Below are 18,547 nucleotides of genomic sequence, written 5' to 3'. Positions count from 1 at the left end.
GAAGGGCTTTAATACTCACCGAGCATATTAAAGCCGTTGATCCCAAAGAGAGCCGCATCGCCCTGACCGCCGGGGAACACATAGAGCGTGGGATGCGTAAAGCGAATGTTTCCCACCACATCTGATGTCTCGAGCAGCTCCCGCAGAGACGTGGGCATCACCATGGGCGCTAGGTAATCTGCGGGAGGTGAATTGGGGAATCAGAATCGGGGAGGGTCCAACCCATAAATCACAGGTGGAACTCACCCAAGAACCCATTGATGCACTCACTGCTGGTGTCCAGCACATCCACGGGATTGATGCGGATTTTACATTGACGCGCGAATGATTTCTCCGGCAGCGTGTGCCACAGGCCCGCATCCGCGCAATGGATGTTCATGGTGATGGTGTCCGCGTAGGCGCGAATCACCCTTTGTACGTCGTGCTCCTGAAACGCCTCGGCAAAGTCGGCCACCGAGAAGGTTCCATCCTGTAATAGTAACCATAAAGCGTTAGCCTGTGTGGTAAACCACTCCAGTAATCATCCAGTAAAAACACCCACCTGCAGTATCCAGGAACCATTGCCGCTGAAAGTGTAGCCGGCGTGGATGATGTGCCGATGGCGGGTGAAGCTGCTGAGCAGATTGCGCATGCACTGGATCAGCGTATTGTACTGCGGATGGATGAGCACCTCTGTCACCAGATTCTCGCTGGCATACTGTATGAGACGTTCACCTGTGGATCGGAATTGGGGTTTAATGGGAGGCATCATTTACATTTAAAGGGAGAATATAGCTACCCCAAAGCCCCCTTTTGCGTGACCTCGTTACGTAGCCCCTCGCACCCTCAGACTTTAATGAATCTATGGGCAAAGGGGCTTTGACAGACGCTTAAGGGGCTACGGGCACGGACTTGGACTCGAGCACGCACACGAAATCAAGTGGATTTCAATTGTGGGGCGATGTTCGGAGTCCGTGACGATGCTGGGAAATTATTTAATAAATCTTTAATTTAAATGCTTTAATTAAGTGGTTGGTCGCTGGTTTGTCGCCGGTTCAGGTGCGACCTTGCTGGCGACCTTGGCATCTACTCTCTACACCCCCAATCCCTCTGTGACCCTCCACCCCGTCCTCTATGATGATGATGATAATGATGCCGCATATGATGACGTTCGCTCTTTTTCCCTGAGTCCGGACCCCCCAAAATGGTTTTATGGGGCATGGTATGCGTATCATACGTAAATAATTTACGCATTTTCCGCACTAAATAGTCGTTGACAAAGAGCCAACAGGCAGAGAGGCAGAGAGACAGAGAAACAGAGACGGGGTGGGTGTAGAGGCAGGGTCAGCGTTAGGCAAGCTTTCGCCCATGCAACGCCCACGTGTATGTGGAAGTGTGTGGCCGTGGCAGCGAGCGGTCAAATGTGCTCACGTACGCGTAAAAAAATACAAGAAGAGCATTAACGGGGGTGCACATCCTATGGCTTCTACCAACCCATCATCCACCCCCTCTTCCGCTTTTTCTCTTCCATCTCTCTCTCTTTCTCTATCTCCATAGCTGGCTCTCTGTGTGTGTGTGTGTATCCCTTGTGCTTTTTATAAATGATAATCTTTCCAGAGCCCGACCTGCGTGTGCGCTGGCTTATATATTTATCGCATGGAACCATGTAGCAGCACACGGAATGTTTGTGTGCATGACACCCCGTTCCTTGCCACCGACACTAGCACTGGCACTGCCACAGGTCCCACCCACAGGCCAGGACCTGTGCGTATACGCAATTCCCATGAATTTAGGTTGCCCCCTGCCGTACCCTACTGCCATCTCTGTGTGTCTGTCTGGTCTGTCACTTGCACACTCGCATAATCGTAAGAATGTATAGTTTATAACTAGGCTGTGGGACACCCAAAGGACATGCCCTGAAGAAGGTGGCATGGCCTGGCATTAGCATCTTGTTGGCCTTTCCCATTCTCCCCATCGATATTACTGAAGAACCCAGCAAATGGAATGCCAATCGTGCTGCAGATTGCAATAAACTTCAATCTAAAACTGTCTGGGGGGAAATTCGTGGACCCTTTTTCCCAGGACAAGAGGGGAATAAGTCAGAGAGAGAGAGAGAGAGAGAGAGAGAGAGAGACTTCCATCGATATTAAAAGCTATTGGAGCTAGATTTAAACGACAATCGAAACTGAAATTGGACTTTAGATTGAGATGAAAGAAGGGCCAGGTGACACGCTCAAAGCAGACTCCTCAATTCAGTGACTAGACTTTAAGACCACTTGAAGAGTCGAAATCCAAAAGTTAGTGCCACACCCGCCACACAATGAAAAGTTTCATCAGAGTGCTTAAAGCAAAGCCCCCACAGTGCCCCAGGGTGGGGGCCACAGCCCAGGACTTAGTGCGGCACTTGACAAGGCAAAACAGGAGGGACGACGGAAGGGAAAGCTGCATTCTCTGCTGCAGGACAAGCGCTTTTGGAAGCAGTAGATGATCCTTCCCCCACACCTTACCAAAGTGGCAGCATGGCGCCAGATTAACCGTTAATAGCTGCTCTTCGCTACGGCCAGAGATGCCCCAACTTTTGAAACTAAAAAAGAGAAACGCAAAAAACGAGCAACGAGAAAAAACTCAAAACAATTTCCATAACAGGCGGCAGGCGGAAACTTTTTGTGTTTTTTATGATTTTATATGATTTTTTTTTGTTTTTTTATTTGACTCCAAAGTAATTACAGTTACGAGCCAGCCTTTCTACCCTCTCCGGCTCCCAGTCTTCCACCTTCTGCACCTCCTTTACTTTCTGCCACCCCAAGGGCCAGGGAAAAGTTTCCTGTCAAGCCAGCGCGCACGTGTAAAAAAAAGTTTCAAAATGACCTTTTGCACGCTGAAAACCTCCAGAACCTCCAGAACCTCCAGAGCCTCGGCACCCGCTCTCCTACTTTCATGCTTTCCCGTTGCCCCAAAACTGACTACGAAAGGCTGGAAAATTGCTCAAAATTAAATAAAAAGGCAGCCGCATGAATGCAAATTTTGAGCTGTCGAAACCAGGAGACCAGATGAGTGGCAGATCTCTCAACCATGGCATAAGTTTGAGAAAAGGAAGGAGGATGCACAATAAGGGGAAGAGCAGGGGAGAATAGAGGAAACAATATTTGAAATTCGCATTAGATAATTGAGTTCTAGAGAGTTCGAAAAAGAGAGGTGAAGAAACCAGGGCCGGCTTTAGGGCGAGGCGTGAGTGGCCGGCAGGGCGTCGTATGTTTAATGTTTAATGATCTTGGGGGGTATTTCTGTTTTACCTAGTGTAGATACAATACAGATACTCGTAGAAACAATAACTATGGATAATGGGAGTTTAAGTGCATCCACACGCTGTCAATGGGTGATGGGCCATCCGCTCCAGGCTCCAATGGCCATTGGCCGATGGCCAATGTGCCGTGGGGCCATCATTAATCAGTCGGGAAGCCGCCTGGGCCTGGGCAACACATATTATGCCGGAATTATCTCTGGTCTTGTCTATGGTCTCTGGTTACGTAAATGTGGAGACTGGCGGACTGACGTGGATGGATAGATGGATGGTAGGATGGCTGCACTGGATCGGGTTGGTGGTTGGGTTCTCCTGTTGAACACGACCGATAACATGTTGTAAACGTCTAGCGGTATGTTATCATCCATTCTCCACTCTATCCTCCTACTGCTCTGTCGCACTGCACTGCCGCACTGGTTGCCTGCTCTCTTCCGCTTCCTTGCATAATTAAAAGGATGCCCTCGCAAAGAGTCTCCCACTCTCCCGCAAATGACATACATCAGCTGTTCTGTTATGTTGTGTCCTGTCCATGTGGCTTGATATTAATTGATGCCCTGTCACCATGCGACCATCATCATCATCGTCATCATTATCATCAACCAACAATGCAATGGAAGGAATGGAGGACGAAGAACTATGGGAGGGATGGTAGGTCGGTTTGAGGAACACTTGTAATATCCATTGCTGCTTCTTGTTCCTCTTATTCTTCTTGTCAGGCACATCATCATAGTTTTATTTGCTTATCGCTGGGCCCCAAGCAGTAAAGTAGTTCCTCCTTCTCGTATCACTTCTCTCATATGCAAATCATGTCCATCCATCTATTCTGTCTGTCTGGCTGTGTGTGTGCGTCTCTCTCTCTCCCTCTCTCTCTCTCTCTCTTTGTGTCCTATTCTCTCCCCGTCCATCCCTTTTTCTCTTCTCTTTTCTCTGTCAGTTAGTCGCTCTGTCAGTTTCCTATTTGCCTAACTTTTCAGTCAGTGGAGATGGAAATGGATGTGGAAATGGAGGCGTGTGTTCTCCTACTCATCTTTTCTGTTACTTCTACCTCTACCTCTACCTCTCCCTCTTCCTGCTCGCTCTCTCCCTTTCTGACTTGAATTATGCATGAGACACGCACACAGACACAAACACCCACACACACACATCCATTGTCAATACGGCCTTGTAGGCGTGTTCCTCAATCTCCCTCACTCGCTTTCTCCTACTCTCTCCTCCAAGGCACGGCATGGACCCTGTCTATCTATCAATTTTGCATACGTCTTATCTCAAGAATTTCTATGGGTTTTCAGGTTATGTTGGGTCGTGATACGACTCTTTGGCATCTGCCTTCCATTGTACCTACATCCCCTACATCCTTTTCAATGCTTATGTAGATTTCAGCTTAGGGGCGAGCAATAAGAATGTGTCCAAATCCCTGATGATCCGTAGGCAGAGTAGAGAAGTGGAACACACTTGGCACGGCAAATTGGGGAAAGATGAGTAATGTGTGGAAATGTAGGGAGAACAGCAAAAAAAAAGAAGGTAGTAGACGGAACAAAATAGGAACAGAAAGTAGTGCCAAGTAGTAGTAAGTGGAGAGTGGAAAATCGAAAGTGGAGAAGTGAAACGAGTAGAATAAAGAGTATGGAAAGAAGTGGAGCGAGTGGAGGGAATTCTGAAAAAAGAAGTGACTAGAGAATTTAGAATAGCGAGTGTGACCAAAGAGTAGCGAGTGTTTTGAGACGACAGTTTTACGAGACGAGTGAATAAAACGTCTAACCATGTAGCTCCTTGGCTTTCGCGCCGCAGTCTTTCTATCTCCCAGCCTAGTAAAGGAAGTTTCAACAAAGTCAAATTTGATGAAACATCATTAACGAAGACTCTTGTATCTAGCGATTGCAGAAATGCGAGTGGCGACTGGCAAGATGAGTAGTGAGTCAGATTTGAACCCTAGTGGGTGACGATCAAACAGGTACCAAAAGCGGAAGCCGCAAAACTTTCAAGGAATCAATCACCTTTGTTTCTGGTCAAGCCTCAGAGTCAGAACCCATTGAGGAGGGGTCACCCAAGGGAGCGTTATCTGGATGACGAGCACTTTAAGAGCGCGAGCGCACGTGCTGCAGAGTTTCAAAGTTCTTCCTGTCCGCCTCACAAACAAACTTAGGCAAACAGTGCGTCAAACTCAATTTTTACAGGAGAGAATGCAAGTCGGGAACAGGAAACTTGATGGTTGTGGGGCTTATAATTTTTCCATGGATGCTGGAGGAGAGTGAAGGAAAGCCATAAAAAATGAATTATGCGCTTATTAACGAATGTTTGTAATTGCTGGAAAAGTTTCCATCCACTTCTACCCTGTCGCCTCTTAAGTACACGAGTATCTCCTTTGGCAGTTGTTCTGACAAGTGCCTCCTCCTCCTCTCCCTCCTACTCCGCACAATGACAGGCAGCACGCACGACGGTGGACAAATCGTGGACCAGGGCTCTGCGCCAGGACCAGGAGCACCCAGACGAAGCACAAAGCGCTCGCTGAAGCGGATGCATTCTGTGCATTCTCAATCGCGCCTCAAGAGCCTTCGCCCTGCGGCCTTCAGGATCTCTGCCGCTGGCTTTGCTTCTGCCTTTGGCTTTGCTTATGTCCATAGTTATGCTTGGTGCGGCATGTAGCACTATGGCTGCGTTGCACCATCATTATTGGGCTTGGACCGCGGCGCTCTGAGGGGAGCGCCACTTGAGAATTTTGTTTGAGTAGTTTCGAAACGAAATGCGATTGCAAATGCAAATGGAAAATGAAAAAAAAACCACCGCTGGCGCTGCCAACTTTTTCCATGCCATTGTCCGCGCGGCTGAATGGGAGCGCATTGAGTCCAGGTGTTGCACTTAGCATGTCCTTCAGGGACACCGCCTCAACGTCAGAGCAGCAGAAGCAGCGTCAGCAGCAGGCAACACCCCAAAAACACACCTTATCAGTGCCGTAAGTACTTTGTGGCTTCTGTTCTGCTTAGTTGGTTCCCTGCTGTTTGGAGCATTGGGATGTTTTAAAAAGCGTTGTCTCAAGGAAAAGGTTCCGCTTGAAATCTTAAAGCGGAACGACGGGTGCTCCATTTCGGGAAAGCTATCTGATCAGACTCAAATTGGTTGTAGAATCAAAGATGCAACCACAGAAAGTGACAAGCGATGGATCCACAGGGGAAGATTGCATGAATATTATTATCCATAGTTAGTATTATTACATGGAATTGATGAGTATGTCTATCTACAAAAATCAGTGGCCATAAGAGGCATTATCCTTCTGAAATCGATTACACTCCAATGTGATACTTCAAACCAGGAGATAAAACCCCCTCAAACAGTGGTAGGGAACAGGCAGATTAGTCTGCAGAAGAGCCAATCAGTAGATGATTCGAATCTCAGTCAATCTCTGCGTCAGCTGTCGGAGTCCCTGTCTCGGTAATCATCTCCAAAGCCAGGACTCAACGAAGTGCGCAAACAACAAACAATGCGGCACAAAAGCCAACAGAGGAGAGATGACAGCAAAGAGCGAAGAGTGAAGAGTGGAGAACGAAGATTGATGAGAGGAGGGGGAGGGGGACGAGGAGAATGGCTTTCCCACTGTCGATGCACTGGAAGCCACTTGAATGCATTTCTACAACGTTTTAGACTAATCCGCAAAGACAACAACAGCAGCAGCGACCAAGAGGCCCGCCCGTAACCCAAGCCCCAAGCGTTCTGCAAGCGTTGGCTCTAGCTCCAGCTCTGCCTCATTGTTCCATTTTGCCTCTGTCGATAATGATGTTGATGATGATGTTGTTGCCGGCGTTGTTGCACTTGGGGCAAATGAAAATGCAGCCTCTCGTTGGATTTATCACAAAAGCCAGAACGACAAAACAACAAAACAACAAAAGCATGAAAGCATTAAATCGTTGAGTTTTCGTTGGCTTTTGTGCATTCAATTGTTGGTTCGCTCCCCCCATTGCCCCGCTCGTTGCGCTTTGGGGCCCCAATCCTCCTCGTTATGGCTTATGGCGTATGGCTTATGGCTTATAGATGCCTGCTGTTTGCAAAGACAATTGTCATAATAATTCGTTAGGATAACTTTGTAATTTGCCACAGCCTCTGCTCTTTTGATGATGAACTCTCGATGAAGCGACGCGCTTACTGTGCTGCCTGCCCCTTCTAGGATACTCCTACCGATTGGTAGGACCCTTCAAAGGCTACATATTTAAGGAGAAAAATCTGAAAGGAAGACTTACCGTGACGGGCCTCCTCGCCCTCGGGCGCGTGTTGTGTTATTGTATTGAGCTCCTCCTCCAAGTCGACGTGGCAGTCAGATACGTCCCAGGAGAGGAATCCTGCAAAAGAAACAGAGGTAAAGAATAAGAGATATGCATATAAGAAAACAAAAGTAAGAATTGGTTTCAAGGGGAAAAAGTTAGAGAGCCAAAAAGGACAAACCAGAAACCAATACCAACGATTATTGCAATAGAATCTGAACCTGATTGCATTTTTTATTTGATTAGAGTTCGATTATGTGTATGGAAGTGGGGTTTCGGGTGCTAACTGTTCATATATTTATGCCACAGAATGTATCTTTTTATACCACGCAAATTGTCAGATTCAGATTCAAAACATATTTTTGTTTCTGCTGGAAATAAGAAGGTCGTCATGGTTTTCCCCTCCCGGCAGCCCACCCATCCATCACTTGCGGGGGAGCCCTCGTCCTCCAGTCGTCCTCCCTAAACCCTTATATTAGTTTATGCATTAATTTTGTGTAATATTTTATACACAGTATCTGCAAATAGTAGTTAGCTCTCAGTAGTTTTTGATAAATGAGCAGCCAGGGTTAAAGAGAGAGACAGAGGGAGCGAGGTCGCATTACGCATACGCCACGATGGACAAGGATATTTGCTTAGACTGTGCTCTGGGCCCATTCTCACTCCTAATCCGAATCCCAATCCCACTTTGCCACCTCCTCCTAATGCTGCTACTGTTCCAGCTGTGTATTATGTCATTTGGTCAACAAATTAAGTCAGCAATCGCCCCAACCTTCCCGTGCAGAGTGCTCCTCTTCCATCATCAACCACTTTCGACGTGAGTATTCGCAAGTTCTGTATAGAACTGCTAGGGAGGAAGAAGGCCATCCCCGTGACTCGTAGCGTTTGATACTCTGTCAGATTCATCATTCAATAACTTCACCATTCCATAAAAGAAACGGATTCTCCTTTAAACGATCGAAGACCTATAGAGTATGACAGATACATATATCAACCATACTACACTACTGAAATCTCTGGCCAGCACAATAAAAATTAATTTAACAAAATAAGGCTACATTGAGCGACAAAGAGTGCGTGCGGGAGAGACAGAAAACGTGTCTGAACATGTCGTCGGGCGCTGCGTAGCCCTTGCAAATTGATTTATTCCTTTTGGCTATAAAAATGATCCGATCTGATCCACATTCGGCAATCTGGTAGATCTGGTCATTTTCTACGATTCTGCGTTTTTGGTTTTCGTTCACAGATTTTCGTTCTTTGTGGAGGAGTAAAGCGGCGGGGCGAACTTTTGAAATACACTTGTAACAATAACATATCACAGAAGTCTGGATACAAAATGTCGGTGCTCTAGCTCTTATAGTCTCTGAGCACTAGGCGCTCATAGGGACGGACAGACGGACGGACGGACAGGCGCACATGGCTCAATCAACTTGGTTATTGATGCTGATCAAGAACAATATATACTTTATGCTGAATCTGGATCAGATCGGATCATTTTTGTAGCCAAAAGCAAGAAATCAATTTGCAGTAGCTACGCAGCGCCCGACGTCACGCTCAGACTGATTTTCTGTCTCTCTCGCACTCTTTGTCGTGTCGTTTAATATTAGCGGCGTCTGCCGGAGGAGAGCCATACTGACTTAGTATCGGGTATAACAGTAGAGTTGCGGTGTCCGCAGCAACTCACAACGTTCCCCCTCGTTTTGGAGTCGGGTCGATACAATGGATGCAACTAAAGATACATATACTGAGCTAAAGGTTAAGTCTTCTACCGTTTTAAAAGTTTTCTCAACTTTGCCATTTATTATTAAATTTATTGCTTATACGGTGCACGGACATAGGAGTGGTACTTTTCGACTTTAGTTCGTTACTAGCATCAATTCTCAACGAAATAAGTTACTAATAATTGTAAGTCAACCCCACTTTATGTTACACTGATTAATGCTTGATAACTACGAGAACATATGTAATTCCCATTGTGCTCCTTGTACTCGCACAACTCGAAAAAAAAATGCCGAAATGCGACATGTCCAAAATGTCGGGAAAGAGGTGCACATGAAGTTGTCTGGGAAGACGCTGGAAGAGCCCGCGACAATGCATTACCTGCCGCCACAAAATGTAACGTTCTTAGACCGAGACCTTTGAGATCGGATAGACATGTGCTCCTTGGCATGTTTCTCAGAACCTGGGCGGAGACTATCAAGCATTAAGTCATTCTATTCGGCGCTCCCATTCAGGGAACACTACAACTTTACGGGTTTGGCTGTGGGCCTAATATTAATACATGTATATGCAAACTTCAGTAGACTTCTGAAAATAGTACATTCTGTTGCTATTCGCTGCGTGGATATATTCACAACTTGCACAACACTAGACAACAAAATCGGCTCTGGTGCATGAATTTATGCAAACAAATCACTAATAACACTATGCAATGGGATTGATTTACTAAAAAGTGCACACCTTTAACATTTTTTTGATAATTTGAATGATCGGTGACTCTTATTGTTGGGAATTAATGGCATTCAATAACTTAAGAAGGCAGGAGCATACATCCATAAATCCATCGATTGTTTAAGATATCAGCACTGCAAATGCTGAGTCAAAATTATGAGAGGGCGAAATGTGACCAAATCGCAGTTTTAAAATTAAAACAACGATTTTTGGGGGTACATTTGAATGTTTTCATTTTGTCGCACAGTATTCATTAGGAAAAAATTTAAAAATTATTATCAACGAAGAATATTCTTAAAACGTAACATTTAAACATGTTTGGTGGATATGAAGTAGTAGAGTAGTGTATTGGTATATATTTAATTCTGCTGTGCGGCTATACTGAGCGGATGATCTTTTCGGTTTCAAAATTGAAACAATATTCATTGTCTTCGATTCTTGCTGGGCAGTGTTTGTGCCACATGATCGGTGGAGGCATACAGCTCCCGAACAAAAGGAAATTCAGTTGGATGGTATACCGCCAATACAAATGCAAACTGCTCTCTGGAGAGAGTGCCTACACCCAACCCCACCCCATTCCCTGCAACAACAGAAACTGCACCTGCATCATTAGCGTGCCTCTTCTTTCTGTTTTTCCATAGTTTTTCGTTCTGTTTGGCAAAAGTTTTCCATTTATGTAGATGCAACGCGGCATGAAAAGAGTGTGGATTCAGGAGTCAGGAGCCAGTGAGGCAGGTAAATTTATCGAATAACTCTAAGGAGCCAGCTTCGCTCCCTTTGGAAGTTGAGTCTTTAGGAATTAAATTTCCTTCGCATCTGACAGATTGTAAATTATCTCGTAAGCCGCTTGGAAAATTTAATGAACAATAAGGCTCCTGCCGCCTGACTCCTAGTTCCCCATCCTCCTGCGCCTTTCTTGTACATTCTTCAGTGCTTTCTCCCTGTGCTCCCATGAAGGATCCCATGAATAACTTATTCAAAACGAGACCTTAATGAGTGCTTAACTTTCATTTTTATGCCGTCATGTCCGACAGATGCAAATTAAGAGGTGTCTGGTTCCAAAAAAAAGGTGTGGCAGATGGCAGATTGGGTGGCATGTCGCAAATATGTTGCAATATCATTGAATGGAAAATGGCTTCATATGATCCTTGGTATACTGGTACTTGCTCCTGGCTCCAGATGAATGGAGGAGCTCTCTCTCTCTCTGTCCGAGCAGCTTTGCCTGCGAAATTCCTTTGTGTCCCAAAAAATACCACCTTCCACCCTTCCCTTTCTTCCCTTCTCTCATGCCTCTTTCTCCCGCTCTCTATATCTTTGCGGCAATTTGCGGCACAAATGGCTGGCACCAGCAGCAACAAAAGGCGACGGGAGGAGGAATGAGAAAAGAAGTGAACTTCAAGGCATAAAAATGTAAAATCTTAACACTTTTTTACAGTCAGCGCCGCACAGATACAGAGCACAGGATCAGGCAGAGGCAGGGACATTGTGCGGAGAAACAAGGAGAAAGGAAGGAAAGAAGAGGGAACGAGGAAAAGGAAGGGCGCCAGCATAAAGGAGGAGGCAACAGTGAGTGGCACGGGGGCAGAGGCACAGGGGCCAGACGGCAGTCAAAAGCGCCTACAGCGATTGCACAAAAATAATGAGGAAGCGCGCCCAGGATATGCGGCGCCCAGGATATATATATCCTTATACGTACTATACTGTACGTACATGCATACATATATATTTATATATATATATGTGTGGGTGTGTTTGTGTGTGTATGAGAGGAAGTGCCCATCCCTCACTCTCTCTCTCTCTCTCTCTCTCTCTCTCTGTATCTACCTCCCAGTCTCTTGAGCAATCATCAAGCGAATGAAGCCACTCAGACGCTGCATGGATGGATGGGCTGGAGGAAGCTGTGTGTGGCAACTGGCTACAGAATCTGAGTCACACTGTAGTCGTACTCTATGCCTCTCCATCCAACTGCCCTTCTCCCTCTGAGCTGTTGTTGGTGCTCTTTCATTTAATATTTATGTGTTGATATCTGTGAGTGAGACTTCAATTTAGCTTGGTGCCAATCCAGTGTGGCAGGGCCTCGCCTCCAACGTGTTTATGTCTGTGCCCCCCTGCTTTATTTATTTATATTTAATTTCTGAGCTCAGAAACAGATTCCGTTTTAAGCCTTGCTTCTCTGTGCCCCTGCCTCTTCGGGTTGTTCTTTCGGACTTGAAGCTCCAGACACCAGAAACTAGACGCCAGCTCCAGCTCCAGCTCCAGCTCAAGTGTTTAGCTCATAAAACGGCGTCTGTCTTGAGTTCCAGATCCATCATTCGATCCTTCGGCAAAAGACCCTTAAACAATTAGTTAGAGGAGATCCTTCTCCCAAAGGCTAGCTCTGGCATTCACTGCCTCCTGAAGGCCACCTGCACTGCCTGTATTGGTGCTGATTTCAGTTAATTTTCCTCTTTCTCTCAGTTTACCTGAGGCAGTAGTGGTAATGGCTGTGGAAGTGGCAGTGACAGTGTGGCAGTGCTACTGCGTGTGGGGCAACTGCTGCAGGCATATATCCTTCCCTGTGGTTTTGCCACATTCCACGTACCATCATTCCACTCCACATTCGATTGACAGACCCGACAGAGCAGGTAATCGAATGCAAGCGTGGCACAGAGAAAGAGAAGGATGGAAAAGAGACACCTGTTCAGGACTCCTCTCGTGTGTTGCACGAACACCTGCTTTGTGCTGTGTGTGCCTGTAGCTATTTGTGTGTGTTTGTGTGTGTGTGTGTGTGGCATGCAATGTCATTTCATCTATCTGATGCCGCTTCCGTTTTTCAACGTAATGATTGCTGATATGACGACGCCATGCCATGCCTCCCTGTGACACTCTTGCCACTCGATTGTTGGCACAAAATAGTTGCATAATTTTGTGCGGCGCCCCACTAAAAGCCACTCGAGAGTCGTCGCGTTGGGCATGGGCACGGGGCATGGGGGCTTGGTCTGGGGTTCGTGTTGATTTTGATGTAGCTAAAAAAGCCACTTGTCGTTGTTGTCGTTGTTGCCGTTGTTGTTGCAACGACCCTTGAAGCCGCGCGGCGGAGAAGCGCGTTGAAAAGTTTGCACAGCCAAACGAATGATGCCGCCTGCATCTTTTCAGGCCTTTGTGTCCTCTGTCTCTGTCTCTCTATCCCTATCTCCGCTTCTCTCTTGCCACAGTAGAGAAGCTGTGTTGCAAAAAGGGCTAAATGTTTGGAAATGCATAAATAAACATATTAAAAAGAAATTAAACACTTGCTCTCATTAATTGCACATTGAGCCAAGTGGATGGATGGATGGATGGCTGGTTGGCTCCTTTAAGAGGAAGGAGGATAGAGGATGGAGGATAGATGATGGAGGATAGAGGATGAAGAATTCAGTATGGAGATAATGGGGAGATACGGCTGAAGGACACCCCCTCCAAGAGTGGTAGACAGTTCTTCTCCGCTTCTTCCGCGTGGCAGCAAACCTCAAGAGACAATAACAATTAAAGGGAATCGAAAGTAAAGAAAACAGAGAGAGAGAGTCGCCGGAGAGAGTCCGAGGAGGAGGAGGAAGAAGAAAGCCCTCGGATATCCGGAGTTCATTGTTGTGACAGCAGTGGGCGGATGATGGAGGTGGAGGATGCATGCTTGAAGGGCATGGGTATGTGTGGAGAGGTCAGAGTGGATGTGGAAGCGCAAAACAATGGCGAAAACAATGCTGCGCCTGATTGCCCAGTACCGATAAGAAACGTGTCCTGATGAGAGGACCCACGACGGGACGGACACAGGGCCAGATATAGAACAAGGACAACGCTGATGATGTTGATGTTGATATACTCGGGCAGGACGAGAGGAGAGAGTGTATAAAGCGCACACACTGATATGTATTTGCCGATAAGAATTGTAATTAATTGGCTGATAGTAGACTTTTCTTCCAGCAAAGGGACTCTGACAGCGAGACAATGACTATGGAAGTAGCAAGGGGCAGAATGCTATAGAAGGACCTTCTACTACTACGTTCATCTGATGAGAAATGGAGATGAAGAGATACAGAGAGTGAGGGAGAGGGAGAGGATTTTGCTGCGCAAAAGATTCCTTTAATTGATGAGCGATAGCCGCCTTATCGATAGCTGATCAATGTGCTGATCGATAAACAGAGTTTGACTACCCTGATATTTGTGCACCTAGCGTTTGGCTCTTTGAACGCCTCGACTCCAAACGTTTCGACAAGTTTCACTAGGCAAACGAAATGGAAGTAATAATTAATATTCCGCCCTTTTAAGCTGCTTTATCACAGATTTCTATTCGGATGATTGCAGCTGCTTTTCATGCTTTTCATGCTTTTCATGCAATGCGAAGCCTATGCTCGACCGATGCCTTGGTCCAGGAGCTGGAGGAATCGAGAATTGCGTCAGCCGTGGGCATTGATGCGTCATTGCGTCCGCCATTTGCTACAGTTCAATTCCCAATCCCCGTTCTAAATCCTGCTCTCTTCCTCTCACTCTGATTCCAATTTTCATTGTTGAGTCATGTCCATCTCCAGCCCCCCTCTACATGTCTCCGTGTGCCCATCTCTGCCTTTCTCCTGCCGGCCTGCCTGGCTGCCTGCTCTTTTCCTGTCACACATGACGTATGCGCAATATATATTTTGAAGTGTTTTGTTCCCCCTAATGGCTAATCAATGTTTATAGCTTCACCACCAGCACCCTGGCAGAGGACAACGTATAGTGGACACAAAACAAGACATGTGGCAAGGCCATACCACAGCAGGAAAATGCGCCTCTTGAAATATGAAAATACAAATGCGAAAATTGGATGGAGGAGCCATGGAGTGGCCATAAACTGTGGTAACGGAGGACAAACGAAGCTAACAAATTTTCCAATAAATATTGCAGTAACACACCACTCATGACAGAGCAAGCCAGGAGGCAGGATGAGCTGGGTGGGGCAGAAAGAAGAGGCAGAAGGCGGCAGTAGGCAGAAACAGGAGGATGCAGCACAGGTGGAAGTGCGAGCGAGTTTCGCATAATTTATGTCACTTTATCGATTCACATAATACACACACCCATGTGTGTATGTGCATATATAAAGAGAGGGAGATGTATAGTGTAGAAAGGGAGAACTATAGATTGGACAAAAAAGAAAGACAGAGAGAGAGAGAGAGAGAGAGAGCGACGCATGTACATATGTATGGAAGAAAAGATTGCAGCAGAAAGAGATTGTGGCATAGTGAACTCTTTTTCCATATTTTATGGCCTTGCATAAATTGCTCATAAATGTGTTTTCGCCCCCTTTCGCACCCAACAGCAGCATGCACTTGCAGCATGTGGCAGTATGGGGCATGCCCCAAAAATGAAATCCCCAAAATTCTATTATCTCCGAATATGGAAAAACCATGAAAGAGAAAAGGTTGCAGGAGTGGCAGGAGATAGTTCTTCCGCAGGACTTCCATCAACGAACTTTCACTGCCCGCCTCCCCGCCACAAAGTGCACCCCTTTGTGGATGCACCCCGGGGACTTCCACGAATATTTTCGACTGCTTCTGACAGTCGGAGGAAGGGGCAGGAGAGGCAGAGAGACAGGAACCTGAATCGTGGTCTGTGGTTACAATTCGCATTCCAATTTCAGTGTGAATCTAGGATTTTATTCTGCCTCCAGTCTCTCCTGCCGCCATGAAAACATGGTGCATAAATCAAAACACTTTACACACGACAACGAAAATGGAATGACAGGGGATTCAGGGGGAAACGACAGGAGGGAATGATGGGAGGCGAATGGGAACAAATGGTGCGGAATGAAGCAAAATGGAAAGGAATGGACAGGTCGCAATCCCGTCTTCAGCTCTTTTGCTGAATATCGTATCTCCCTGCCACATGTCACGTGCCTCCTCCTCTGAGGGTTTGTTTATATTCGTTCGATTTGGTTGCCACAGCAAAGAAACGGCAGCAGAGGAAGAGAAGTGTGTGGGGCAAAGGGATGGAGGCGCACAGCGAACAAATGGCAAAAAATATATATGAAACGTTTCTGACACACACGAGAGACGTGGGGCCTGTCACACACGCGGAAAAAAAACACGCGCCACGGCGCGCCGGCTGATGCCACAGCGGCAACTGCAACTGCAACTGCAACTGCAACATTTTGAACTCGCATACTCTGCCGCGGCAGAAAGCAACTAGCAACTAAAAATAAATTTGCATTTGCTCCGCGGCCACCCCCCCGCACCACCTCTGGCCGGAATGGCAGGAAAGCCAGAAGATTTTTGCGTATGACAGGAAGGGGGGAGAGTTGTGGGGAGGGGAGAAAGGGGAGAGAGGGGAGTACTCTGCCGCTGACGCTGACGCTGCCCCATGCCACTTGCCCCCCGGCGCAATTCAAGTTTAAAAGAGAAAAAATATGACTCTAAAAATAATCCATCTGCCAGATACACAAATTTATGTACATTTTCGGTTCATTTCGCTTTGAACCTACAGCATCCGAGGGAAGGAGAGGTGTGGCAGAGTCTTGCAAACAGCAATACCTCCCTCCAGCCCCTCCACCATCCACCCTCTTACGCTTCACTCTCCTCGAACTCAATTCAATTTGCGTTTCTGCAACTTTCTGTAATTGTCGTTTGCAAAATGGTAACTGTAGCGGCAGCTAATTAAGTACCATTTTGTTTGTGCTACCTTGCCCCATTGCCACGCCCCCCCCTTCGTACTATAGTTCTCTCCTTCTCTCTCTTTCTGTCGTTGTGTGTGCGTGGGAAAACTTCCCCAACCCCCCGGAAAGCTGCACCCTCTTAATTGTTTGCCACTAATTGCATAATTGCACATAGTATTTGCACATGCCTCTGCCATTTGTATCTGTATCTCCATATATGTACATATAAATGTGTGTCTGTATTTGTCTTTTTGTGTGTGGGAGTATCTGATGTGTGTGCACTCTTTATTTGAATAATTAACAAACTAATGAAATATCAATGGAAATCGAATATAAAACCGAAATGCAAAAATCCACTTATCGGAAAATTCATCGGAATTACAGAATTGATTACATAATTGCTTAAAGATAATTCAATTTCCGTAGAAAACTCCGTCACAATGCATCAAAAGATTAAACAGATTTCAGACACAATTTTCTCTTCAGAAAATATAGAAAAATGAACAAGAGAGCAGTGCAAACCAGTCCAGCTGAAGTACAAAAATTCCTGGTACCTGGGGCTCCTTTTCTTTGCATCCTAAAAGTATGCACTAAAAACGGCATGGCCCTGCGAAAGCCAGGTGTTCAATGAGCCAAACGAAAGGTGCCCTTCAACTTGTTTTGTTTATTCGGGCTATTAAGAACTTGAAACACACGAGTGATATCCCAAAATCCTAATGCTCTAGCTCTTATAGTCTCGGAGATTCAGGAATCTCTCTTATCTCTCATATCTTAGAAAAACGATGGGCACATTAAACATATTCCACTTGATGGTTATTTATGGAATCCTCCCACAGAAAACATCTCTTTTCTATAACAATAAGATTCTCTGAACCGAAAAAATAGTATTTTCATAGGAACTACAAAAAAAATACATGTGAAATTCATTGGAAACTTTAGCAACTATAATCTTATATTGTATTTTTCCAAGGAAATGGTTGATATGACTGCAAAATGGACACTTGAATGGACTCAGCGCCACCCAAAACCAGATGCTGCCTTCAACTTGAGCTTCGGTACCCCATCTGCAGCAAATGTCTCCTTAAAAAGGTGCACAATGGCTGATGGCTGCTGCTGCTGCTGCTGCTGCTGCAAGTGTGGCATATCCACATTTATATGCTCGTTCACGAAGGGCCATTATGGATTTCCAATTTCATGCCTCACTACTGCGATGGCTACGTTGAATGCCACGGGTGAAGCAGAGCCCTGCAATATCTCTCCCTCTCGCTCTGTACAATGGGGCATCTGCTGCTTGGGGCAACTATTATCTGCCACAGACTCACCCACACAAACACATGCTCTCTGACACGGCTAAAGGGCAATAAAGCGCATTGAAGAACGTCTTTTTGAGTCCTGAGGTGAATCGAGATCCTAGATTGAATCGCGCTCGAATTGAAATGAAATGAATTTGTATTGAACAGCGAACAACGGTATAACGTGGGGCAGCAACGAGACAGAACAGGATGAGAGCTGGTAGGGAAAGGTGACGCTAATGCGGGCATAAAAATAGGTAAAAAGTCAGTGCCAAAGAGCCATAGGAGGGTGGAGGACCCAAGAAAAACCAGAAGATGAGGCGCCTCGAATGCAATTTGTCAACGATTTTTCGCAATTTTCTCAGGCAAGGCGAAAAATTGGATCCACACATACACACACACACACACACACACACACACACACACACGGATGGAGAGAGAGAGAGGCACACAGAGACAGGACATGTGTGGTGTGTTTCGCCGCCTGTCATCCTCACCATTTCATCATTAATTGGGTGGGACAGTAGATTGAAAATTTCATGTATTCTCTCGCCCTCGACATCTCTTTCTCCCCTTGTTGCATCCACACGTCTATCACCCCCTTTCCCCCTCTATAATGACAGCATCTTGCTCTTTG

At 46.1% G+C, this 18,547-nt stretch overlaps 1 protein-coding gene across 1 annotated transcript in view; it reads right to left on the bottom strand.

The window, feature by feature from the left end:
• Nucleotides 1–18,547, bottom strand: part of LOC6596730 (microtubule-associated protein futsch) — a 49,229-nt gene that overhangs the window by 21,236 nt on the left and 9,446 nt on the right. The window contains exons 2-5 of the mRNA XM_026990197.1: nt 7,510–7,608; nt 542–714; nt 247–469; nt 20–178 (exon numbers count right to left, since the gene is read on the bottom strand). Coding sequence (XP_026845998.1) covers nt 20–178; nt 247–469; nt 542–714; nt 7,510–7,608 — 654 coding nt within the window. The remainder of the gene's footprint in view (nt 1–19; nt 179–246; nt 470–541; nt 715–7,509; nt 7,609–18,547) is intronic.

The sequence above is a fragment of the Drosophila persimilis genome, unplaced genomic scaffold (assembly GCF_003286085.1).
Source record: "Drosophila persimilis strain 14011-0111.01,24,50 unplaced genomic scaffold, DperRS2 tig00000520-arrow-pilon, whole genome shotgun sequence".
NCBI lineage: Eukaryota > Metazoa > Arthropoda > Insecta > Diptera > Drosophilidae > Drosophila > Drosophila persimilis.
Note: the sequence above shows the minus strand (reverse complement) of the source record. Positions and strands in the feature narration are given on the sequence as shown.